Source organism: Eptatretus burgeri, chromosome 18 (genome assembly GCF_056783735.1).
Source record: "Eptatretus burgeri isolate ZD-2024b chromosome 18, Ebu_testis_v1, whole genome shotgun sequence".
In the NCBI taxonomy this organism is placed as follows: domain Eukaryota; kingdom Metazoa; phylum Chordata; class Myxini; order Myxiniformes; family Myxinidae; genus Eptatretus; species Eptatretus burgeri.
The window spans coordinates 9,054,484-9,081,623 of NC_140978.1; the positions used below are offsets into that span (position 1 = coordinate 9,054,484).

Here is a 27,140-nt window from a genome sequence, read left to right on the forward strand (position 1 = left end):
AGCTGAAAACATGAAAACGTAAGTGTGGCCCTTCGACCGTCGGCCGTCACATTTATTTATATCTGCTTCTTCACATCATTAAATAGTTTCTCTGAAAACACATTCAGCAACAATGACATTTAATGAAAAAAAGAATTTTCCCTTGACCACTTTCCCTCCCTCTGAGAAAATCGTCACCATTTGAGTTTTTGGACAAGTCAAGGATGCATTAAAGTGATCAAACTAATCAATCATAATATATATTTTAGTGATGGAGATTATCAGGAATTTCACATTTTCATCAGTCTGCTGCATTATATTTTCAGTCTGCTGTGTCTTTTCTAACTGACAGGTTATTGGTTTCTTGAGAAAGAGTGGGTGGGAGTGGGAGAAATGGAGATTTCATAAATGTAGAATTAGGAATGGAGATTTGGTGGGAGGTCGGAGGAATCTCTTGGAGAGTGACTATGTATAGGCAGGTCTCATTCATCTTACCCATTCCATGATGACAAGGGTTGCAAAGGAAGCTGGGTGTTTTTGGCAATAAGATTACCGTGTTACAGCACAAGACATAAGAGTGGAATGGTCAGAATTTCATACCATGAGAGAAATTCACCACAATAGCATAGCACAGAACACGGCACTTGGTCATTACACACTGCTATAAAGTAAAAACCACTGCTCAGAAAACTCGTATACATTTTCCATTTTAACACACACACACACACACACACACACACACACACACACACACACACACACACACACACACACACACACACACACACACACACACACACACACGCACACACTATACATATTATATACACACATATTGAGATGTGATTATACACATATTATACATATTATATACACACATCTTGAGATGTGATTATACACATATTATACCTATTATATACACATATATTGTAATGTGATGAACACATATTATACATATTATATACACACATATTGATATGTGATTATACACATATTATACACACATATATTGATATATGATTAACACATATTATACATATTATATGCACACATATTGCCTTGTGATTATACACATATTAAACACACATATTGATATATGATTAACACATATTACATACACATATATTCTTCAATGATTAACACATATTATACAGATTATATGTCATTTTACACATATTATATGTGACATATTGCATATTATATACACACGTATTGATATGTGATTATACACATATTACACGTGACATATTATACATATTGTGACTATTGTGACGGTAGATGGAAGAAACCAATAGGAAATATAGCATTGTGAAGAGTTGCTTGATCCGTGGACGAGTCGGAAGCATCTCGATGTAGTAAGTAGGGAACCTGTGAGCTTAAATGTTTCGTGTCACCACACGAGGGGTGGTGCAGTGTTAATTAACCTAGGGAGTGGCAATAACTTCCCCAGTATGTGATTGCCATCTGTGATTTTTCCCTATGTTTTTATATTTAAAGATTGGCAATAAAGGTGGGGAACGCATTCCTGAAACCACAACAAACGGGCAGGAAGCCCTGCCTTCCTGGCTTTGGGGCAAGCAGGCCAATGTGGAAGAAAAAAAAATTATATTAATTTATTCTCAATTATATTCACTTGTTGCTCTTAATTGAACACAGTATAAATAATGTTTTACTCTTGTACTAGAATTAAATTGACTGTCATAAAAATTTCCCTTTTCCCCGACACTCTTTTGACCTTCATAGTGATATAAATGAATATACAAGTAAAGTAGAATTGTATCTCACTAAATCTTACGTGCTTTTACCTCACTGAAACACATTATGTTAAAGACAAGTATCTCCAATGCTGAAATGAAACTGTCCAGCTGCTTAAGAGAAGAACGCCTTGCTTGGTGCCTCATTGTCTTGCAGAAATTAAACAAGACTACTGGAGCAAACATCTTGCTGTCTAAGGAATAACTTTATTGGCTTTTGATGGCAAAGTTCTTGCTCACTGCATGGAAACAGGCTGGGTGTTTTGAGAATGCATGTTCAGAGTACTGACCTCCTCCACCGTCTCTCTCTGTCTTTTCTCCCCAAATAATTATCATCCTTTCTTCAAGGTTAACACTGCAAACTATCGCCTTGTGCCCATCAGCCCTTCCCATCATTGAATTGCCAAATGTCTCACCCTCCCATGATTTGGATGTCAAATTGGTGTAAGAGGGATTGCTTCGGGATTCTTGATAGTGAAGTTCATTTGAATGCTTCATTGAATCATTGAATGCTCTTCCTCTGTATATGCGAAATTAAAGATTATCTTTTGTATGCTGATCAATCGTGTGGAAATTGAGTTCCTTTCCACCACAATTTGGTGACCATGACAGGATCACAAACCCCAGAAGGGCTGGGAGCAGCACCATCTGGCATAACGGCAAGCAAGTGGCCACGAACTAAGATGTTTGCTCTTACTTCAGATCGGATGCTGCATCTCTCAGCTGGATGGGTAACATGGTACTCCATCAATAGCAGAGGTGTACAAACGAGAACTTTTACTGATAGGCCGAAGATTAAGGGGTTGGAGGGCCCTGAAGGGGGACTCGAGGCCCCCCAGGAGAGGGTTGGAGGCCCTGCTCATTAAGAGTTTTAAGGCCCCAAGGGGGAGAATGAATAAGTGTTATGAATGTTTGTCGAGTTACCTCTTTTTGATTTTTCTGTTCATTCATTGTATTCGCTGGTAGTTTACTTGCTGTGAAACTGTTGCATTGTTATTGTGTGGTGTTACGGATTCGTAAATCCTATATGATTGGAAATGTTAAGTTTTGTGTTAAGGACATAATTTGGGGGTTCCAACTTGGAGGGATAAATTCAGCTGAAGAGCGAAAGTGTGAAATTTATTGTTTTTTCAAGCACAAGTTGAAAGAATTGTATTTGTTTAATCACAAGTCAAAAGGATCGAACTCTTGTATGTTTATACTTTTATCTATGTGCACTGAATTGCATCGATTTGCATGTTGTACTAAGTGTTGTATTATTTGAGTTACTTAAATTAAGAAAGCAAGTGTTGAAATGGAGCCTGTGCGGGTCCAATAGATTTCATTGGAATAAAATGTGCTCTGTTGTGTATTGTGAACTGTGAAGCTTGTGGGCAATGAATAAGCACGGAATGTCGAAAAAAAAAGGATTGGTCGTCACCATACATTGTGAAGACTCTGAATGAGGCGAGATGCACGGCTGATTTCAGAGGAAGTACTCTCACGTCAGATTCCTCACACGCCATTGCAACTTCGGCGTGTCAACAAAATAACTGGGTTTATGGCTTGTATTGAAAGACAGAGCCTTGGCGTTGTGAGGCGGTCTCTTTAGAGTGCAAAACAAATGCCATTGAGAGTGTTTTAAGACTGGATCGAGAGGTAGTGTATGTGAATTTGATCTTGGTGAACATCTGAATTCGAAGCGATTGCGGGATGATGAGGAACTGAAGATTACTGTATGATGTCATAATCCTACATATGTTAACGAGAATGTCTTGTTAAAAATGATATTGCAACGACTAAAGCATGAAGCGAAATGGACATTCATAAAATAAAACAAAATGAATAAAACTATCTCAGTTGTGTGTGTTCTGTGTGAGCTGAATGAATAAAACTCTTCATAAATAAAAAATAAATGCATTTAAAAAATGAATAAAACTCAATAAAACTCTCAACTTAACGAATGGAATGTTGTGCGTGTTCCGTGTGAGCATCCCTCACTCGTGCTGTGGTTAGGCCGTGGGAGTCAGCATGGATTAAAGCTTGGGCTTTCTCATTGTTTGAATGGTCGCGTGAGATAACTTTGCACGCTATTTTGGGAGCATCATTTGAATGCCTGTTATAAAATAATGATAATAATAATAATAATAATATTAATGCATACATTATAGTCTTGGGGTAACATGTTAAGTTGAGAGGTAGGCACACTCTCGACTGAGTTGGTGTTTGAATCTCAGCTTAGCTATAAACTGGAATCCATGTGTTTTGTAGGCAGGGAAGGGCATGGATGCATGTGCCTTCCCTTGGAAAGACGTTGAAGCAGGTGTCCCATGCGTGAGCATCGGAGCTTTATTACTGAAAAAAAGGAGTTGGTGCACTCGGACACGCTGTGGAGTGGTTAAATGTGCTGATGTCATGTGAAGGTGCCATAGGGGATCGGTCAATTTGATTGATCTTGGAAACACCATCGAATCTTGGTTTGTGGAATAGAAATGCTGATAAAATTGTGAAATGAAAACTGTGAATGTAAAATATATTTAAGACGGGATTTAGTTGGAAAAGGTTGGAATTAGTTTGTGAATGTTAAAATGTTCCATGGCATCCTTCACTAGGCTAGCTATCGCCGGCATTATGAGAAAAAAATAATTAAATAGTGCTTTGTTCAGGACTTAAGATGATTGAGTGCATGCTTGCGTGTCCTCTCCGGCGTTCGGGTGATTGGCCTCGCGGGTTGCTGTGTGTGTGTGTGAACTTCTTTTTGACAACTGCGCCGGGTTTTACAATCCATCTGTGCTCTTCGTCGTGTCCTGCCTCTCTCCTACCCATGGCACAGTTGTGAGGGTGGGGGTCACTGTGTTGGAAATGTGAGTTTACCATGCTCGGTGACTTGAGAGAAACCGCATTTCCAAATTTTGATTTGATCCGTAACCATTGTACTCAAAATGTGATTGAAATGTAGAAATGTGATTTGTACTGATTTTAATGTGATTTGTAAAGTAGTTGTGCATGATTTTGGTACCTTGTGATGAACGAGGTTATATAACATCCACCGGCACTCTGGTAAAGAGTGATCAGTTAATTATGTGGATTTAAGGGGGGGGGGGAGTAATGCCCCCTGGCCCCAAATGGTGTTTATTTTCCTTCAGTAGTTTGCCTTCCACAAGGAGTTCCACAAATGTGAGGCTTCCTTCTGTAACCGAGTACCGTTGTCATAGAAACCTCGCATCTCTAAAGTGAGTGCGCGCGTGTGTGGTTTTATTAAACCAACTATAAACTGTCATCCTGATGTTTAGTAGGTAGGGCGATTCATTAATGTATGCATGATCCCTCGGACGGACGTTAAACTAAGCGTGCTGTCTTTATTAGTTTGTGAATGTTAAAGTTGATGGATGGCATTAGTTGATGGATGCGAAAGACAAATTCCTGCCCAAACTACTGCTGGGAAGGCAATGGCAAACAATCCAGTGTAACCCTTTGATGGTACAGACGCTCAGTAACAAGTATGGGTTTTTATCAGAGGAGGATATCGATTCAAGCAGGCAAAACTCAAGTAAAACTTTTTCGACTCAAGCAAGCAAAATTCCTCGCATATAATGAATAAAAGTATGTTAACTCAAATGAGAATAATGGAATGGCTGCAAGATTGCCATAAATTAACTACGAGACATTTCCAGTGCAAATACCTCTTAATGATTGATCTGTGAACCAAGGACTTCAAGTGGTGAAAATTTGGGTTAAAATAGTGAGTTTATGAATATGATTGGATAAATAAGCAAATAAACTTTACCCAAACTTTTTGCCATGTAGACGTTTCCTTCGCGAGGAGTAGGAAAGTTGTCTCAGGCATGATGTGGAAATTAATTACCCACAGGCTCCGCAACTGACTGCGCCTTGAGCTGCAAATTGGAGTGCCATTTGTCTGGTGACCCAACTTTGACCTAGTCACTCGACTCGCCTGATGACTCGACAATTTTGTACACCTGTTTAAAAGCAGAGGTTTAAACTGTATATATTTGTTTTGATGAGGAATGGATTTGTATTTAGATGGTCAGAGTAAGTGTGATGGGATATACAGCATTCTGCTGTGGTAAGTGTGAGGAAGGTGGATTAGAAATGGACAGTGCAGATGTCTAAAATGTTGATGGATGAAATAATTCCAAATGGTGATGAGAAAGGTTGGTTACAGATTATTTTTCGACATTTTTTAGCTCCATTAACTATAAAAGAAATGGACGCTCATCAGATAAAACAAAGTCAGCATTTGGTATTGTTTTAGAAATTTTGTATCTTTTAACCATGTTGTCAAAGCTTTTGTTCCCAAATGATCCCAAATGAATGCCCTGCAGCCAAAGTGGTCTGGGGCACTGTCAAGTTTTGCAGCTCGACAGCTCAAACTGCTGTAAAATGTCAAGGCCAAACTGCATGGACCCACTCTACCAATGGGAGAGTTCGCAGAGCTGGGAATCCAGAGAAAAATTCCTAAATGATCGCCTTGAGATAACAATGAAAGCCTTTCTTGTTTAATTACTCCTGTTTAATGAATGTAACAATGTGCAACCGAGATTTGAATTATTTTGGGGATCTATTTTGGAAATTATAACAACATAGGAACAGCACACCAGTATGTTATGACCTGGATGGCAGCAACGGGGTGCTCTCATGGTCAATGGATCAACAAGTGATACTCGTGATAATGTTTGCATGTGTTATTCATCAGAAAAGTGATTTTCGCACACCTCTTTACCAGGTTGGTCGTCATATGCATAAACATGGGGAATAATTGGTAACTAGTGGAGGTTGTACAGTATATGTTAGGAATCATAAGTTAACTGTTAGGGGAAAATCAATATATAAGGGAAATCAGCATGGTAATTACATAACTATAACACACAAATGGAAAATAATGACGAGACCAATAGAGCAATTATGAACTCAATTAATGGAATTTGTAATTGCATTGCTCTAACTGATTAGGAGCTGGTATTAGCCTGACTGTAATTTAAGTAAAATTCCTCTCCAATTTGTAAAGGAGGAGGAGGAGGAGATTGGGACCATACTCTGTGCAGAGCATTGATGCTGCTTAAGCAGTCTCCTTGGCTATTGGACACAATCCTGGACGGGTCGCCACTCCGACACAGTATACCAGCATGCTGGAACTCATTTTGCCGACCTCGGAAGGATGACGGGCCGAGTTAACCCCACCTGGTATTAACTCAACAGCTTAGCGGGATTTGAACTCAGGACCCTAGGATCCCAAGCCCACCACTCCAACCATTGAGCCAACACCAGGCATTACAATTTGTAACAAGACAAACAAAAGATAAACCAGAATCAAGCCTGGTGCAGAAGGCATTAGATAAATGAATGTTAAGTAGGTGAGAGTGTAAGAATTATATATATATATATATATATATATATATATATATATATATATATATATATATTTATTTATTTATTTTAAATCATACAATGACACCACAAGCAGTATTAAATAATACTTATATTATTTGTTTTCTGATTAATAGGACAGGTGCATGTTTTTTATAGGGTTATGTGGTACTTCTTGTACGTTTACTAACCCATTCCCCATTTCAAAATTTGCAACGAAGTCAGTGGGGTATTTGTAACACTGACTTGGCTTTTATGACCATCTTTCCTCAGTCAGCCCACCACCCTAACCATTAAGCCAACACCAGGCATATGTTCAGAGTACTGACCTCATGTGTTTTGTGTTTTTTTTTTATCTTGCCAAAACGAAGTTTTTGCAAGATATGTTAGTCAGCTTGTATGTTTTTTTTTTTGTTTGTTTGTCTGTAATCAAGTATAAAAAATTCTGCAGAGCACAGTTATCATTGGAAATTTTTGTAACTTCGCATATCAGAGGCCTATAGAGGTCCCTTTCAGCGCACAAAATTTTGAAGGTCAAGGTCAAAGGTCAAGGTCACTTTGTCGCAAATCAGGGGAGTCGACGAAACCCTTCTTTTTTGAGTAATTTTGATCGGATCGTCTTCAAACTTCATGGGACTATAGTTCATGGTCTGGCGCTCAGCTGATTAATTTTGGTGGCGATTGACCTTGACCTTCATGGTTAGCACCTCAGGTCAAACATATTTGACCCCAAGGTCAAATTTTCAAGTTTTAGGAACCATATTGTGTAGTACCTCAAATTGAACATCTCGATGAGTGCTTTCTAGATATGTCAAACTTGAGACATTATGATGTCATTTGGTGACGTTATGAGGCAAAAGCATATTTTTCATGGTTACTCTGTAGAACGATTCTCATCGGAATCTCTCGTAGGCAGATATTCCTCAAGGAGTCGCTCCTGGTGGATAGCAGCTCTGTTCACCTAAGTGTGACCTTAAAGAAGTCACACGTGGTCACCTTTTGGCAAGATACGGGTCACCCTGAGGGTGACATTGGTTTATTTTTATTTTTTTTCACTCTCTCACTCTCTCACTCTCTCACTCTCTCACTCTCTCACTCTCTCACTCTCTCACTCTCTCACTCTCTCACTCTCTCACTCTCTCACTCTCTCACTCTCTCACTCTCTCACTCTCTCACTCTCTCACTCTCTCACTCTCTCTCTCTCTCTCTCTCTCTCTCTCTCTCTCTCTCTCTCTCTCTCTCTCTCTCTCTCTCTCTCTCTCTCTCTCTCTCTCTCTCTCTCTCTCTCTCTCTCTCTCTCTCTCTCTCTCTCTCTCTCTCTCTCTCTCTCTCTCTCTCTCTCTCTCTCTCTCTCTCTCTCTCTCCAAGGTTAATACTGCAGACTTTTGCCTTGTGCCTATCAGACCTTCCCATAGTTTAATTGCCAAATTTCTCACCCTCCAATTATTTGGATGTCAAACGAGAATAAGAGGGATTCTTGTTAGTGAAGTTCATTTGAATGCTTCACTGAATCACTGAATGTTCTTCCTCCGTATATACGAAATTGAAGATTCTCTTTTGGATGCTGATCCATCGTGTGGAAATTGAGTTCTTTTCCACCACATCGGCAATAAAGGTGGGGAACGCATCCCTGAAACCACAACAAATGGGCAGGAAGGCACCTTCCCGGGTTTGGGGCGAGCAGGCCACGCCCCGGTGGATGATATATAGGACAGAGGATATAGGTTAGAGAGAGAGTGCACAGGAGAGGTTGCGCATCTTAAGAGGAAGAAGTGGGCTTGCGCATGGTGAGAGGCTTCCGATTACTGTATAGGATGACATATCAGCGTGATCGAGGTCAAAGGGAAGAGGTCATGTATTTTAAAAGGAAGAAGGAGTTGGCTTGGCATTTTGGAAGAGCCGTTATCAGAGTGGAGGCACGAGGTGCATTGTTTTGGAGTTGCGACAGCAGAGGTTGAGCGCACACTGAAGAGGATGACACGGCCATTGAATTAGTGTTGAGGCGGTTTGGCTCGCGTGGTTAAGCAAAACACTGGCCTTTTGCTTCTGGTCGGGTCGATGAGTATGATCGGAGCACCCGAAGCCGTTACACTGGGGCTTTGAGCTTTTATGTGGAGTGCCGCTCGCGGATTGCCTGGCATGCATTCATCCCGCTATGAGAGAAGCCCCTCGATTCCAGTTCCACAAGGATCAGCTCTGGGCAAAGCTAACTAAAGTAATAGTTTGGAGAGAAGGTTTTTCTTTTCATTTTGTGTCCCCTTTGTCTGTGTGAAGAGGTGCCTCGACTGTAGGATTTATTATTTTATTATTATCATTATCTTCTGAATTATTGTCCATTGTAAATATTCATTTATTTTCATTAAATGTATTCCTTTCAAGACACTGTAGCATCGTGCTGTCCTGGTGCAGCGCCCCTGTGCTGTGCTCCTCCCCGTACTCCTCCTGGTTGGATCGTCTCTCCGCCATTACGCCCCGTTAACGCGCGCGCGCATCAATCTCCGAGTCTCGGTTGTAGCCTTCAAGGGAGAATCTTTGTCGACGTCTGTCCAGGAAGGGTTTAAACCCCCTGGACACGACAATATTGTATACACACATATTGATACATGATTATACGCAAATTATACATGATGTATTATGCATATTATACACACGTGTTATAAATACCCTCCCCAAAACACCCCCCCCCCCTCCACACACACACACACACATACACACACACACACACACACACACACAAGGGTGGATACTTTGAGACCTGGGGAGGGCTCCGTTCCCACTTCTGAAACCCGCATATGGAGATAACAACCAACAATGCACCCTTTTAGTAATAAAGTAAAGCATCATCAAATTAATTATACATGGGAAGAAGATTTGTATCAATAAATGAAAGCATACTGTGCTATAACCAACCATATAAAGGGTCCACAGAACTTGTGCCTGGCGCAAGTACTTCCTTAATTTGGTCCCAATCCTCCCTTGGCATAAAGCTCTGCAGATTCTGCTCCAACAAGTCCTCCTGTAATAGAAGCCTCACATTAACATCATGTCCTTCACTTAGAATCGTCCATCTCGAGTAACCATCCACTAGCTTTACAAACGTGGGTGCATGTGGCCTATAAAATAGCCTCCAGTCTGGTAAAGACATTGACTGTTCAAAAGGACTGTTTAAGAGAAATAGAACCTTTCACATACCACCTCTTAGTAAACACTCTGAGATATTTACACAGTGAATACTGAGATGGAAGAGAATGTTTAACAGGAAATAATAAAACCTTGCGCACATATATATATATATATATATATATATATATATATATATATATATATATATATATATATATATATATATATATATATATATATATATATATATATATATATATATATATATATATATATATACCATTGTCTCTCTCTCTTTCTGTAGCTTTGTTCCTTATGCACGGCCACATCTTTTAAGTTACAAACTTCAAACTTGGGGTAAAAATACAACTGTGTGTGTGTGTGTGTGTGTGTGTGTGTGGGGGGGGGGTGGGGGGTGGAAACATGGGCTTTGCGGCTGCAGTAGGAATAAATTCTGTTTGTAAATGTAAATGTGTACCGTACCATGTATCACCACCTGGTGGTGGGGGCAGAGGATATTACAATTTACACTTTTACCTGGGAAACGCTGAGGTTAAAGCAGACCACACTGGTAAATTTGTCCTCCTTCCCATCTTCCACCCCCCCCCCAAAAAAAAAACAAAAAAAAACAGAGGGACTTATCATTGTGCGTGAGACACTGAAGCAACCTTGATTTGCCTGAAGACACAATGTGAAAAGTTATATTTTATAACAATAGATAGTTTAAAGGACAAATAAAGAAAATGTGTCGAAGTGAAGGGATACTATAATGGAAAATAAAAAGGTTTGCATGTCTTGCTCAATTGTATCGCATTGTTAGACCATTTTCAATGACCCTCATAGGACGAAGGGGAAGGAAGGGAAGTAGAACATATGGAGCATATGCAGAAGGGGTGAAGGTTGGAGAGTGAAAAATATCTACATTTTTTGCATAAAGTATGGATTTGGAATCTTATTTTGCTTTCATCAATCATATTTGGGCTGGTAGGATGGCCGAGAGTTATGAACACTCACCTCTAACCGATCTAGCTTGGGTATGAATCCTGACACAGCTATGAACTGTCATCCTGGTGTTTCACAGGCAAGGTGATTCATCATTGTGCACGTGCCTTCGGTGTCCTTCACGAAGAGTAGGTGAGGTATCACCGGCACCATGGCCAAATTCCAAATTCCTGCACTGAGACTTCCTGTGTCTGAGTGGCGGACCCATGCAGGATTACAACCTCAGCCATAGAAACTGCTTCGGCAACACCGATGCTCTGTATAAAGCATGGTTTATAATCTGATCTGAATCCTATTTCTCCTTGTGGCGTGAGTTATGAAAAATAAAAAATAAAAAATTCTTCCGCATTTAAAACTGGAAGGGCACTCAGTAGAGCGCACACCCCCACCGCGTAATGCCTGATCCACGAGAACATATCGAGCCCAATACATTTTTGAAATATCATGCTATCCAGTACTATATCGTTTATGGCCCTATCTCTCAATGGTGAAGAATCACTTTTAAAATTATAGTATTTGTATCCGGATCCGAATCTTCACCAAAATAGAATCAATTCTTCCTTGTCACACAGCAAACCTGTCCACAAAATTTCATCCAGATCCGTCTGCAACGTTTTGAGATATCCTGTACACAAAAGGACAGACACAGACAGAAAGGGGTGAAAACATAACCTCCTTCACCTTCAATGGCAGAGGTAATAAATTGCTTTTAATATTATTTTCAGGAGTAATAAATCGCATTTATCAAATTTGACAAAATTCAGGGTGGATGCCAGAAAATGAGATTTACGATCTTGTTGGTTGTTAAAGTCTGTTGATTTGTTTAACATAAAGTCTACCTTTGTTACCTCCACCACTGAAGGTTATGATTTCACATTAATAAATCAGAAAGTAGGAGGTTATCTACCCCCCCCCCCCAGTCTGTTTCTTTGTCTGCCTGTCTGTGAGCAGGATATGTCAAAAAATTGTGGACGGATTTGGACGAAAATTAGTGGACAGGTTGGGAGTGTGACAACGACTAATTGATTCGATTTCGGTGAAGTTCCAGATCTAGATCCGGATAAGAGAATTTTTTAAAAGTGATTCTTCACCATTTAATTGGAAGATGTGGCCAAAAACAATAAATATAGCACAATATCTCAAAAAGTTGTGGATAAGTTATGACAAAACTCAGTGGATGAGTAGTTTCCATCCATCCATTGGGGACCATAATCTGTACAGAGCATCAGTGCTGCCAAAGCAGTCTCCTGGCCTATTGGGCACAATCCTGGACAGGTCAACATTCCAGCACAGGATACTCAAATGGCTCAATCATCCCGGCAAGCTGGTACTCATTTTGCTGACCTCAGAAGGATGACAGGCCGAGTCAACCCCACCTGGTATAAATCCAATGGTCAAACAGGATTTGAACTCAGAACCCCAGGAACCTAAGCCCACCACCCTAACCATTGAGCCAACACCAGGCATGATGAGTTGATTAGTTAACAAGAACAAGCCGATTGGATTTTGGTATAAGTCCGAATCCAAATCCCGCCGATGAGTGGGACACAAAACGTAAACTGTTCAGCTTGGAAGAGGTATGTGCTCCACCGAGTGCTGTTCTAGTATTCTTATGCATCACACAGGTGTATATCTATATCTTACTAAAACTCTCATCTTGTATGTATGTTCCCAAAATACAGCCAAAACGGTACACGATAGCGCAAAAATTTTAGGGCCACCTTACTCACCATTCGCCTGCGGTGTGCACTATCAAGTTTCGTTCAAATCGGGCAACGGAAAAAAATTGTTTAAAAAATCAATTCCCGATTCAGTCAAGTACTCTTCGGGGGTATTTTATCAATGCAAACAACCTCAGCGGTATAGTTCGCCGGAGCTATCTTTTTTGTTTTCTTCAAATGATTTATTTTAAAATCTCAAACATTCAGTGTAGACAAAGAACGATATATCTTTAAGCCAAGAATAAACATCGCCATTTTGATCTAATACTTCCGTGTTCATTAATCAATAAAATTGGTTTTTTTATTTATTTTTTTTGTATACCTTGGTCGAGGCTCGTATGAGAGCTAACACACAACTCACAGCAAGGAGGCATGAGACAAGAGGGGCGGGAGTGGAAGGGACAAAACATTGGGGAACACACATTAGGTGAACTGTGGAAGGGAGAGGGATGGGGATGGGACGGGGAACATGACGAAGAGAAGATGGACATTACAGGGACTTTCAGGAAGGAAAGTAGGAGAAATGAAGGAAGTGGGCTTGGGTGGATTATCGGGGGTAGAAAAGATCGAGGATTTGGATGGGGGAAGATAAGAGGTGGTGGTGAACAGCTGTTTTGAAAGCCTGGAGGGAAGAATGGGAAAGAATAGAGTGAGGAAGTTTATTCCAAAGGCGGGAAAAAAGAGGAATGAAAGAGTGAAGATGAGCAGTGATTCGTGATTTTGGTAGTTTTACCAGAAGGGGGTTGTTGGCAGACCGCCCTGTGGAAATGTGGTGGGGACAAATCGCAGAGAGAGCAGGGGGGGCAAGGCTGGAGAGGAGTCGGTAGAAGACAGAAAGACCACCGACCAACCTGCGGTGATTGAGTGAGAGGCCCAAAGACTCAGCTTCATTGCGGGAGATGCCGATGATCTTAAATGGCCTGGTTTCGACAGCGTGAAGCCGAGAAAGGTGGGAGGCAGGAGCACCAGCCCAGAGGGGAGAGCAGTACTCCATCAGGCTACGGACAAAAGCTTTGTAAGTGGTCAGGAGCTCAAGAGGGCCGAGGAAGGACTTTGCACGACGGAGGATTCCCAGTCGGCGACTGGCTTTTGAGGCGAGGTTGGAAATGTGACTTTCCCAGGAAAGGTCATGGCAGATAGTGAGACCTAGAAGCTTGAAAGAAAAGACTTCTTCCAGAGGATTGTTGAGAAAGTGGATGGGGGGGGTTTTGTAAACGGTCCTTTCGAAGAGACATAGTGAGAGTGTGAGATTTGTCTGGATTGAAAGACATGTTCCACGTGTTGGACCAGTTTGTGATTTTATCCAGATCTGCAGTGAGCGAAGAAGCTGCTGCTTGCCGGTCTGAGGGATGACAGATGGTACGGCAGAGGGTGGAGTCGTCGGCAAAGAGAAATAGAGGATTTTCCAGAGAGTCCGAGAGGTCATTGATGAAAACCAGAAAAAGAACAGGGCCCAGAACGCAAACCTTGAGGAACTCCAGCCTGCACAGGAAGAGGGGATGAAAGAACTCCATTTAGGGCCACACGTTGACTGCGACAGGAGAGGAAGTCTGTGAGCCATGAGTGGAGATGGCCTTGAATACCATGGGAAGAGAGTTTGGTGAGTAGGGCAGGGTGCCAGACTGTGTCAAAAGCACGTGATATGTCCAGGGATACGGCTCGGATTTCCTGTCTGGCATTGAGGACCTCCATCCATTGATGGGAGAGCAGAAGCAGCATATCCAGGGTAGAGTGACCTGGTCTGAAACCAAATTGATGATTGGAAATCAAGCCATTGGAGAAGAGGAAGGATTTCATGTCTGAAGCGATGATGGATTCCATAACCTTGCTGATGATTGGGAGAAGGCTGATTGGTCTGTAGTTATAGGGATCTGTTTTTGCACCTTTTTTATGCAGGGCAGTGATGTTGGCAGATTTCCAAGCAGATGGCAGATGACCTTGGGAAAATGAGAGGGTGAATAGAACAGAGAGAGGGTGAGCAAGAGCAAGTGTTTGGAACATGACGCACAATATATTACGCACTATAATTTCTTCGACTTTCTTTTCTCCGTTTTTTTTTTCACATTGACGAGCAATATCAAGTTTCGTTCAAATGGGGCAACGAAAAAATTATTAAAAAATCAATTCCCGATTCATTCATGTACTCTTCGGGATTATTTGATCAATGTAAACAACCTCAGCGGTATAGTATATCTTCTTTTTTTTATAATGATTTTTTTATCAACCGTTGCCACAACAGGAACCCAACGGGTTCACAGGTCATCTAGTAACACCTAAAATGAAAAGTGTAATGGCATCAAATGTAGCTCTATAAATACTTTGCAATATGATTTTGCAGTTTGGATTCATTGTATTATTTCATGTTCAAGTAAAATTTCAGAAACAAACAAAAACATTGAGCACAATATAATCACAAGGCCTCATTAACAGCTCAGAAACATGATCTGCTTGCAAGTTTGAAAAATCATAAAACTTACAGGAACATGGCCAAGGATGGATGTCACCGCTTCAGAAACATAAGAGATCATCCCATCCATTCTCACCACCAGCACGAAGCAGTCTAGAGCCTGATGATATCACAACCACACATTGGCAAAAGTCCTTGTTGTAGACCAATGCAGTATCTTAACATTCCATGTCACTTGTGATCATTCATTAAGATAATTAACATTTGGGGAAGGCTATATGAAAACATATCCAAGAGTGTGGTACAGAAGTAGCATACTATTTGAGCCGTCTAGTCTGGTTTGGATTGCCAACCTGACTATAAACTCTCAAATTGGTGTTTCTCAGGCAGAGAGTTTTATCACAAAGCGTGCGATCGCTCGGATGGACGTTCAGCTGGGTGTCCCGTCTGTAAGTATTAGTTGGTGGGCATTACATGTCCTGCTTTGGCAGCACTGACTCTGATTTCAGGCAGAATATCAGAGAGGGAGAGAGAGAGAGAGAGAGAGAGAGAGAGAGAGAGAGAGAGAGAGAGAGAGAGAGAGAGAGAGAGAGAGAGGACAATATAATGAAATACCAGTCTCTGTGAAGGAGAGTGTTGGCGGAGGAGATAAACAATGGATTTTATCAATTTAAAGTGAGTCAGAGTATGTTAACTGCTGTGAGACATGAGTTGTGGTTGAAATTTCAAGTCTACGTCCTTGGATCTAACAAAGTGTAAACATTCAAAATATATATTTCACCTTGTTTTCTGCAGCGGCAAACATACTCAAAATGAGCCTTTATGGAAAGACTAGTTCTGCATTTTACAGGAAATATACTCATCAACTTGGAGTTGATAAAATCTACTGTGTATGAAAACAGGCAACTTAGTTGGCCTGAAACATGCCCCATATTATATACAGTATGAGTGGTTCAAGGAAAAGTTACATTGTTGTTAATCACTGTGTGTGTGTGTGTGTGTGTGTGTGTGTGTGTGTGTGTGTGTGTGTGTGTGTGTGTGTGTGTGTGTGTGTGTGTGTGTGTGTGTGTATATATATATATATATATATATATATATATATATATATATATATATATATATATATATATATATATATATATATATATATATACAGTATATGAAACACAACAAAATGTGACGAAGTCGAAGAGTGTGAACATTTTCTTAAGGCATTGCACACATTATAAATCCACTTGGTCTCTGGGTGATTTGAGTGTCTTGATTGCTAATATTATAGAAGTTATACACATCTGTTGAAGGACAGATTAGGTTCTGGTGATTAGTGCCCAGCACTAACAGTACCCTGACTCCGGCATGGTATCCCCTTGTGCTGCCATTTGGTTGCCTGATGTGAGGGAGTGCCAGCACATCGCTTTGCCAGCTTAGACGTTCCACCAAAGTACGGTACCTGGCAAACAGGCCCGTGACCCTGTTTCGGGCGTATGAACCGTTGGACCGGCATGACTGCTTTGACAGTGGTTTGTCAGGATTCAGACCAGGCAACCTGGCTGGCCTGACAATGGCAACAACGTATTCAAAGAAAGTACTGGCTTTTGCCGATGTTTTTTTTTTCTCACATCACTTCAAAAGCCGTGTAATTTGGCTTTTCCTCAAAACAACCAGGACTACTTAGCATGGTTACTGAATGGAAGGTTGTTACTGAGTGGAACAATTAACACATTCTGACCATTTCTTTGGTCATTTATAAAAAAAATAAAAACACTCATGTTATCCATGTTTGTTTTTGTGATCTGAATTTACTTTACTTGCACATCTCCTCTTAAGCTTGGTAAAACAGGCAATTCATTCTCATGGGCAGAAATGGCATTGGTCTAACATTAAACCGACGTCGTTTCCAGATTCCTCCTCAAAGTATACTTTTAGCCAGTGGTCGGAGCATTTGACTCTGGTGGATTAATGAAATGTTAAGGAAATAAGTGTTATCATACTATCATTTAAGTGTCTGTTTGTGTTTGTTTGACTTCCATGCACTCCTGAACTGCTGTACGGAATGAGTTGAAAGCTGCTGGTTGCACTCAGGGTGTGCATGGGAAGGTTTGAGGTAGTAAAAAAAAAAATTTCAAGTTATAGTCCCCTGGGGCTCAAGGTGAGGGTGGGGGAATGGGGACTCCAATTATCTCCATGTAAATATGTATGGCATCGCGCCGTTTCTGGTGGACGGGGTATATATTTATATATATATATATATATATATATATATATATATATATATATATATATATATATATATATATATATATATATATATATATATATATATATATATATATATATATATATATATATATATATATATATATATATATATATATATATATATATATACATACATATATATACAATTCATTTAACCCCAACGTCATTCACATGATGGGGGGGGGGGGGTCATGTGAATTATATATATATATATATATATATATATATATATATATATATATATATATATATATATATATATTTCACATGACCCTAACCCTAACCCTACCCCTAACCCTAACCCAGCTGTTAGGGTTAGGGTTAGGGTCATGTGAATTACAAGTATTACAAGTCATGTGAATATACGACAATTCTAGGGGAATTATCCCATCTGTAATTCTGGTGGAATTAATCCATCTATTAGGATGGGTTCTTCGCTAGTCATACTGTAATTCCAGAAGTGTCTCTTTGTGTTTGTTAATTTGTTGTTCAACATATATGCACTCTTAAACTGCTGGATGGAATGAGTTGAAAACTTCTTGTTGTATATGAGGTGTGCACAGGAAGGTTTCATGAGGTTAAATTTAAAAATCAGTCCTGAGGGAGGGGGCGAACACCAAGTCATACTAAAATACACCAATTCCAGGGGAAATATCCCATCCATAAGGACTAGTTCTTCGCTAGTAACATACAGATTGGCACGTTTAAATGGTGTCATTGAGATAATTTCAAATCCTCTGAAATATTAAGCCCAAATAGAGGAGATAGTGTCAGCAGCCCTTTATAATTTAGATCCCTTTAACATCTACAAGCAGAGAATTTGGCTTATTTGCAAAAAATAAAATATTTTAACATACACCGTCACAGCCAAAATATACAAACAGAACATATGGCTTTACATACCCAACTGTAGGACTCTTACTGAAACTGCATAAGAATGGCAACTTTTATTTAGGTTTGATCCCATCATATGCCTGGTGTTGGCTTAATGGTTAGGGTAGTGGGCTTGGGATCCTAGGGTCCTGAGTTCAAATCCCGCTCAGCTGTTGAATTAACACCAGGTGGGGTTGACTCTGCCTATCATCCTTCCGAGGTCGGCAAAATGAGTGCCAGCATGCTGGTATACTGTGTCGGAGTGGCGACCCGTCCAGGATTGTTCCCAATAGCCAAGGAGACTGCTTCGGCGGCACCAACGCTCTGCACAGAGTATGGTCCTAATGGATGGATGGATCCCATCATGGAATAACCCAAATTAGACGGTTCAACGATGAGCACAATACAATCTGAACAATCCTGTCACCCAAAATAATCAATGAACAATGACATAATTAACTTTGCCTGCATTCAAAGGTCAGATGGAGATATTTAATAAATTTAGAGTTACATGCATAACAGAGGGATACCTCAATCATGAGTAGAGAGAATTCTTTTGATGTTAAGATGGGTGGTTTCCACTCATCCTGCTGTATCTGTTGGTCTGTCAAAAAGAAGTAGGCAACAGGAAATTTTCAGCAAAACAAAAAACAATTACAATGCATGTTGATAATATGTTGTCCATCTTCCACAATGAAAACACCAATTTTAAAATCGTACTTCCACAGCAGGGGTTGGCAACCTATCTGCCTCTTCTATGATCCCAATGTGGCTCGCGGAGCCTCAAAGAGTATTGGTGCAAATACACATATACGATCAAATAAACAGGCCGAACACTTAATTCAAACTATAAGGGCACTCGGTAGAGAGCATACCTCCACCAGGCTGATTAGTTTACGTTTTGAATCCCACTGATCGGCTGGATCTGGATTTGGACCTGAACTAAAATTTCATCAGCTTGTTTGGTCACCTCACCAACTCATCCACCAAGTTTCATCAGAATCTGTCCACAACTTTTTCAGATATCGTACTACATATCATTTTGGCTCCAACACTCAATAGTGAAAAACAACTTTAAAAATTCTTGGATCCGGATCAGGATTCAGATCTTCACCGAAATTGAATCCATTCTTCCTTGTAATAAACACAACCTGCCCACCAAGCGTCGTCGCAATCCGTCCCCAACTTAACTTATTGAGATATTTTGTTCAAAAACAAACAAACAAACAAACAAATGAAAAAAATCACTCAAAGAGCGACACTTGGCAAAATAGAGCAAACCAGAATGGCACTCAGTAGAGCGCATACCTCTGCCAGTCTGAACAGATTACATTTTGTAACCCACTGATGGGCTGAATCTGACCCAAAATCGAATTCCCTTGTTTTTGTAACCGAACCAACTCATTCACCAAGTTTTGTCATAAATTGTCAACAACTTTTTGAGAGATCATGATATATATAGTTTTTGGCCCAATCTCTTAATTTTTAGAAATTAGGCCCATGTTGACCTTTTTAACTTAAGAAAATAATGGGTGGTTGAATTCATTGACCTGATGTGCAAATCCTGTTCAAATTTCAAGTCAATCGGATGAAAATTGAGGATTTAAGAAATTCCACCTTAGTTGTTGACCTTTGGCCTCTGTTAACGTTTTGGAATAGGCTGACCTCAAAAATAATTGGTGGCTTTATTCAGTGAGCTGATATGAAAATCTTGATCAAATTTTAAGTCAATCCGATGGAAATTGACAATTTTAGAAATTTGGACCATGTTGGCCTTTTGACCGAAGTTGACATCAAAAATAGTTTGGTGGTTGAATTCAGTGACCTGATACGCAAATTCTCTTCAAATTTGAAATCAATCGGATGAAAATTAATGATTTTAGAAATTAGAAAAAGTTGTTGCCCTTTGGCGTATGTTGACCTTTTGACTTCATAAAATAAAGAGGAACCTGCCGGATCAGCAACTCCACCATTTGGTGTTTTTGTGAAGATTGGTTTATAATTGTGACCCGGAGGCGATTAAATGTGAGCGGACAGACAAGCGGAAGCGATCAACATACTTGTCAAAAAAAATGTTTTTTTTTGCGAACAACAAACAGACAGAAAGACAGACAGGGGTGAAAACATAATCTCCAACCACCTTAGGTGGTGTAAGTAAATATTAAGATATTCAGCCTGCACTGAGGAAGTGAAATGTGGGGTTAAAGGTCCCATGACACTCAAAACTTTCTGGTTATTTATACATTAACTTGACCTTCCTAGTGAATAAATCACCCATGTTTCTTTTTTAAAATCAAAAATGGGATAATTAGACCAATATTTCGAACATTTCTGGTGCTTTCACAACTTGCTTTGCCCCACCCATTAAAAAAGTTGACATCAGGGAACCGCAGCGTTCACGTCATCTGCAGAAACTCGCACAGAGTGGATTGACTAGAGATGTCGCGCGGCGTATAAAGTACGTACAAATAAATGCATTGTGCACATGTGTTTGCTATCAGAATCTCTCTGTGTTTGCTATCTCACTGATCGTCTTAATTCCTGTGATTGTTTCGCGGAAAAAAAATTCTGCTTCTGAGCCGTGTATGCACAACAATCACGAGGCAATTATTTACCTTTACTACCTTGTCATAGTCGTGTACAAATCCAATACATGTATGCACAATAAAGGGCTATACCATGTCCACAAAATATAAAATGTGACTGTTGAACCTTTCCATTAAAAAGAAACTTACAGGGACATACAAGTAAAATACTAAAGATTAATATTGCATCATTTCAAGGCGCAAGGAGATAATTTTAAAATCAAACAATGTGAAAAACCTGCACCCACATTTTGCAGCTTATTACTTAAAGATTTCGTAAGTATATTGATGACTTCCGTCCTCTGTTTGTGTGTTTGTTTGTGTGTGTATTTGTGTGTTTGTTTGTAGGCACGATAACTCGAGAACAGAAGAAGCTACCAATGTCAAATTACACCACGTGATTCAGGAGGGTGATGGCTAGCGCCGATTAGATTTTGGTCAAAATCGGTCAAAGGTCAAGGTCATAGTGAGGTCAAACATAATTCCGTAAATTCATGTGGAGAAATGGAGTATTTTTGCTTTGGTCGACGTTACGAGTTCGTTTTAACTTCGATTTTAATTTTGTCTTCGGTTTTTTGCGATCGCTTGGGACGCTTCACACTTGGTTGTCGAAATTCTGGTAAAAATCGGATGTTTTGGAGACGTTTTAAGATTGTATAAAAAATATTTCACTCGCCGCGTCACGGCTCGTCACGTGGTGCAGCACGCTCGAGCAGACGCGTTGTTGAGTCATGTAAAGGTTTTGCGTGTGCGCGCTGACGGTGTTTTCGATAAAGATGGTGTTTAAAAGTCATTTTTTTATCCCAATAAAGGTTATCGTGGCATGGCTGACTCGCTAAGCCGTCGGATTATGTAAAGATTGTTGGTGGATGGCCGAATATTATGGTTTTGTGACTTTGATAAAATAATATTAAATAATTGCGTGGAGAAATGGAGATTTTTGCTTCGGTCGACGTTACGATTTTTGATGGTTTGGAACAGAATCATCGTAGAAACTTCTGGTTTGCGTCGCTACCTTCTCCAAAGACAGCTTTTATTAGCCAAGGTCAGAGGTCAAGTTGACGATTTCGTAAGTACCAGTCCATGACTGCTTGTTTGTTTGTAGGCAAGATAACTCGAGAACGGAAGAAGCTACCAATGTCAAATTACACATGTGATTCAGGAGGGTGATGGCAAGTGCTGATGAGATTTTGGTCAAAATCAGTCAAAGGTCAAGGTCACAGTGAGGTCAAACATTCGATTTTTGATGGTTTGGTGCAGATAACTCGAGAACGGAAGAAGCTACCAATGTCAAATTACACCACGTGATTCAGGAGGGTGATGGTTAGCGCTCATTAGATTTTGGTCAAAATCGGTCAAAGGTCAAGGTCACAGTGAGGTCATACATCCAAAAAATGATAACTTAAGAACGGAAGAAGCTACCAATGTCAAATTACACCACTTGATTCAGGAGGGTGATGGCTAGCGCTGGTTAGATTTTGGTCAAAATCGGTCAAAGGTCAAGGTCACAGTGAGGTCAAACATCCAAAACATTCGATTTTTGATGGTTTGGTACAGAATCATCGCAGAAACTTCTGGTTTGCGTCGCTACCTTCTCTCGAGACAGCTTTTATTAGACAAGGTCAGAGGTCAAGTTGACGATTTCGTAAGTACCAGTCTATGACTGCTTGTTGAATTGTTCGTTGAAACCAGCCTGCTGGGATGGGTATTCCACATACATGCAAGCCAGGTATGGCTGCACTCGACATACATGGGTTTATTCCAAAGTGAAGGTACTGCTTCCATTGGCTTACTATTCATTAACATTTATAGTGCAGCAGATTACTGAAATAATCTTTCACTTGGTGGTACAAGCACCAAATTTGGTATACATGTGCTCCAGGACCTATTCTCTCAGAAAAGTACATTACCCACGTTGAAAAACAAAATGGCCGCCATTTTTCAAGATGGCCGCCATTTGAAGTGGTTTGAATCTGTGTTTGAGCTAAATTTTGATGGAATAATGCTATTTTAACGTTCTATGAATCGAAATATGTTTCATCCCGATGTAGTGTGAACATACATCCCTATGTTGACCGGAAATGGGGTTTCTCTGTCTCTGGAATGCCTGTGTGTGGCTGCAACTTCTTTGTATTTGGCAAAGCAGTTGTATTGAAGGAGCTGAGCCATAGCTAGGTCAGTTGTAGTTGCTCCAAACCTCAGTTGAGACTTTATGTCTGCTCCATGCTCAATCATGCAGACAAATTGGAGCAAAGCTGGAGGTAATGAATCGTATACCGAAGTCTCATGAAGATTGCCCTCATATTTACATTTGTGATCAAGCATGTGCCTACGCAATATTTTGGCAGCTTTGGAGAGAATGATGGCATCAGAGTAGGTTGATGCTTCTGACATGACAGGACCTACATCCTTCTTGAATGTCAGATAAACATCACGTCCATCCTTGAAGGTTTGCAACGCAGGTATCTCTGCCAAAAGCTTTTCTTTCAGTCTGGTAGAGTTCACATCAGGTATATCTGTTCCAAATTGTTCAAGTCTTTCCTTGTAAAGACTCACCAAGTTAGCAAGTTGAAACGAAACAGGCCCATCACTGCTGTTTCTTGTTTCAATGATATAGGTAAGAAGTTCAGAGAACACCAAAGGGAAGACTTCCTTTTCTTGGGATGACTGGACTTTTTCTTTGTTCTTGGCTTCAACTCTTCTTTTGTATCAGTCTGACAGAGGCAACACTTCCTCCAGTCAGTTTTAGGAGTACAATTCAACGGATTATTAGTGGACATGTTGAACAGGTTAAGGCCGAGGGTTTATCCTTTGACCACCTAACCGTACAAAATACATAAGCACATTGAGATATGGGATACAACTAGGTTCATACATACAAATGCCCTACACCTAGCCCGATCGTTCATCCAGTGCCATTTAAGTCCCGTGCGATCTGTACACCTTCCGGGTAACTGAAGCCCCGTTACCCTTGGCTCGGCTCTCCCGCGCTGGCACATCCTGTCAATTCAGGCGTGGCTATCTAATAGTGTAATACTACAACTAGCTATACTTCTAGCTGAAATATATACAGGGGCTGATTAGATAGCATTTGGGACACTCAAGTATACTACAAACTACAGTTTAGGTTAGTAAACTCCAGCTACAAGTAGTACACTATAAGCTGACACTGAACCCCATGCTGAGTCTCACAGCAGTGATGTCACCAGTGTGCCCTGGTTGTGCTTTAACATCAATCTTCGGCCGAAGTCACATTTGCTCTAAGGCGAGGATACGGCGGCCGTACGCCCTCTGAATTGACAGAAACGTGTGGCGGCCACAGAGTTTCTGCAGTGGCCTCAGGGTGGCCCTACGCCGTTTAGCTATATTTTACAGGTCGTAAGGTCGCCGTGGAATTATAACGCGGAGTTATAACTTTTTTCATTTCTACGTTCGCCGTAGCAATTCGACAAGCCGAAAAAAAAAACTGGTTAAAAAAAAAATAATTAACCCATTTGTTACCGTCCGTCTGGCCGCACGTTCGCCTTGCGGGCACCTTGAGCGTCTGCCTTGAAAATTCTATGGCCGCCGCAGGGCCCCCTTAAGGTCACCGTACGCTATCAAATCAAAGACCGTACGGCAACCCGACGTTTTCGGTCTCCACAATTTCTAAGACCTAAGGCCTAAGTCACATTTGCTCTATGGCGAGGATACGGCGGCCGTACGCCCTCTGAATTGACAGAAACGTGGCGGCCGCAGAGTTTCTGAGGTGGCCTCAGGGTGGCCCTACACCATATGGCTATATTTTACAGGCCGTAAGGTCGCCGTGGAATTATAACGCGGAGTTATAACTTTTTTCATTTCTACGTTCGCCGTAGCAATTCGACAAGCCGAAAAAAAAACTGGTAAAAAATTTTTTTTTTACCCATTCGTTACCATCCGTCTGGCCGCACGTTCGGCTTAGGGCCCCTCTGCGGTCCGCCTTGCGGGCACCTTGCGTCTGCCTTGAAAATTCCATGGCCGCCGCAGGAACGCCCTAAGGTCACCGTGCGACATCAAATCAAAGACCGTAAGGCACCCCCACGTTTTCGTTCTCCACAATTTATAAATACGCCGTGCAGCTCCCCGAAAAATAAAAACATATGTGACTGCTACATTGTGTGACCGTGGAAATACTGCGGCCGCCATATAATTGCTAGTGGCCGTAGATTTTGGAGACTCCACGGCCGCCGTGGCAAATGTGACTTCGGCCTAAATACGCCGTGCGGCTCCCCGAAAAATAAAAACATATGTGACTGACACATTGTGTAACAGTGGAAATACTGCGGCCGCCGTATAATTGTTCGTGGCCTTAGATTTTGGAGACCCCACGGCCGCCGTGGCAAATGTGACCTAGGCCTTATTCACATTATGTAATAGAGCTTGACCGCATCACCTCAATACATGATTACAGATGTTTCCCGGCAATATCTGTGATAATTTTGTAAGACAGCTGCAAAAGTACTGATTTTAAGTCATGCAATGGCCGCCATCTTGAAAACTGGTCACCATTTTCGAATATTCGTGCCAAAATATATTTCTCCATTCAAAATACAATCCATTTAACATTTGGATCAATAGCATGTTCCTATTTATAGATGTTTAGCACTGAAAACCCTTTTTCCTATTTTATGAGACGGCCATCTTGAAAAATGACGGCCATTTTGTTTTTCAAGGTGGGTAACGTACTTTTCTGAGAGAATGGGTCCTGAAGCACATGTATACCAAATTTGGAGCTTGTACCATCAACTGAAAGATTCTTGTGGGATACTGACTTAATCTGCCCCACTATTAGCCAAAATGCTGTAATAAATGAACAGGGAAAAATATGTTGGCACAACTATGAAAGACAAATTTATCTGTCCTATTACACGGCCTCATAGCCTCGGGACTTACGCATTGACTTATACATTGTGTGCATGCTAAAACCCCATCTCCCGCTGCATGAAGGACGGGCTAATTACCAGCAAACAAAACAAAAATTTTCACCAGTTTCCCTTTTAAGCCCTTTATCAAGACAATAATACTAACAATAATGCATACGATGACACTCATAACAGTTATTACTCGAGTTGCTAACCCACAATAAAAACTTGAAAATATAGTTCAACATGAAGGCGTCGATAAATACGCGTCCACCTGCATTACATGTCAACCCACTGTTATGTTTGATCTCAATAATAAAAGTCGTGTGAAACTAAAGGTCACAGTGAGAGAGAGAGAGAGAGAGAGAGAGAGAGAGAGAGAGAGAGAGAGACAGAGAGAGAGAGAGAGAGAGAGAGAGAGAGAGAGAGAGAGAGAGAGAGAGAGAGAGAGAGAGAGAGAGAGAGAGAGAGAGAGAGAGAGAGAGAGAGAGAGAGAGAGAGAGAGAGAGAGAGAGAGAGAGAGAGAGAGAGAGAGAGAGAGAGAGAGAGAGAGAGAGAGAGATCATTGTAAAAGAAAGACATCAGATGCTTCTAACTTGACTTATGGTCTGCAGACTGATGTTCAAAGGGCACATGACCTTCCACCTTTGACTTGTTGAACCCAAAATTGAATGTGTTCATCTTTGGATTACAGTCCATACTTGTGCCAGGTTTGGTTGAAATCCCTTCAATGGTTCACAATTTATCGTGGTAACAAAAGACCGATAACACACGGGCGCACGTATAGAACCCGAAAATATAATGCCTCAAGCCTGTGGAGGCAAAAAACAACATAACAAATTTTTATATAACTTTTACGTGAGTATTTACCTCATGTTAAAGTTGTGAGTCCATACAACATTCAACAAACTACAATTCCTGCTCAGTTGGCATGCCTTGCTGCTGTTTCTGGCATTGTTGCTTCTGCTGTTGATGCTGCAGGAAGTTGATCGTTTGTTGCAACACACTCGTCTTATCTGTCCGATGCTTGCCAGAAGGAAGCAACCTGCTCAACTGCCCGATGAGTTCATTGAACTGCTTCCGACGTTTCTTCTCGGAGCGGACTCTCTGCGCCCTGCACGCCGAACATGTAACACCCACATGATGCAATCAACCCGAACTGTCCTGCTTTTAGTGAGAACCTGTTG

The 27,140-nt window shown here is 40.8% G+C and overlaps 1 protein-coding gene across 7 annotated transcripts in view; it reads right to left on the bottom strand.

Moving 5' to 3' along the window:
• The window catches only part of LOC147008552 (circadian locomoter output cycles protein kaput-like), a 126,422-nt gene that overhangs the window by 83,733 nt on the left and 15,549 nt on the right, over positions 1–27,140 (bottom strand). For 6 of the 7 annotated variants that reach the window (XM_085863972.1, XM_085863971.1, XM_085863969.1 and 3 more), the window contains 4 exons: positions 26,889–27,067; positions 19,016–19,089; positions 15,424–15,513; positions 10,011–10,116 (listed from right to left, as the gene is read on the bottom strand). In XM_085863972.1, coding sequence (XP_085720098.1) covers positions 10,011–10,116; positions 15,424–15,513; positions 19,016–19,089; positions 26,889–27,067 — 449 coding nt within the window. Of the gene's footprint in view, positions 1–10,010; positions 10,117–15,423; positions 15,514–19,015; positions 19,090–26,823; positions 27,068–27,140 lie in introns of those variants that run through there. The other variant, XM_085863975.1, reaches the window with a different exon arrangement.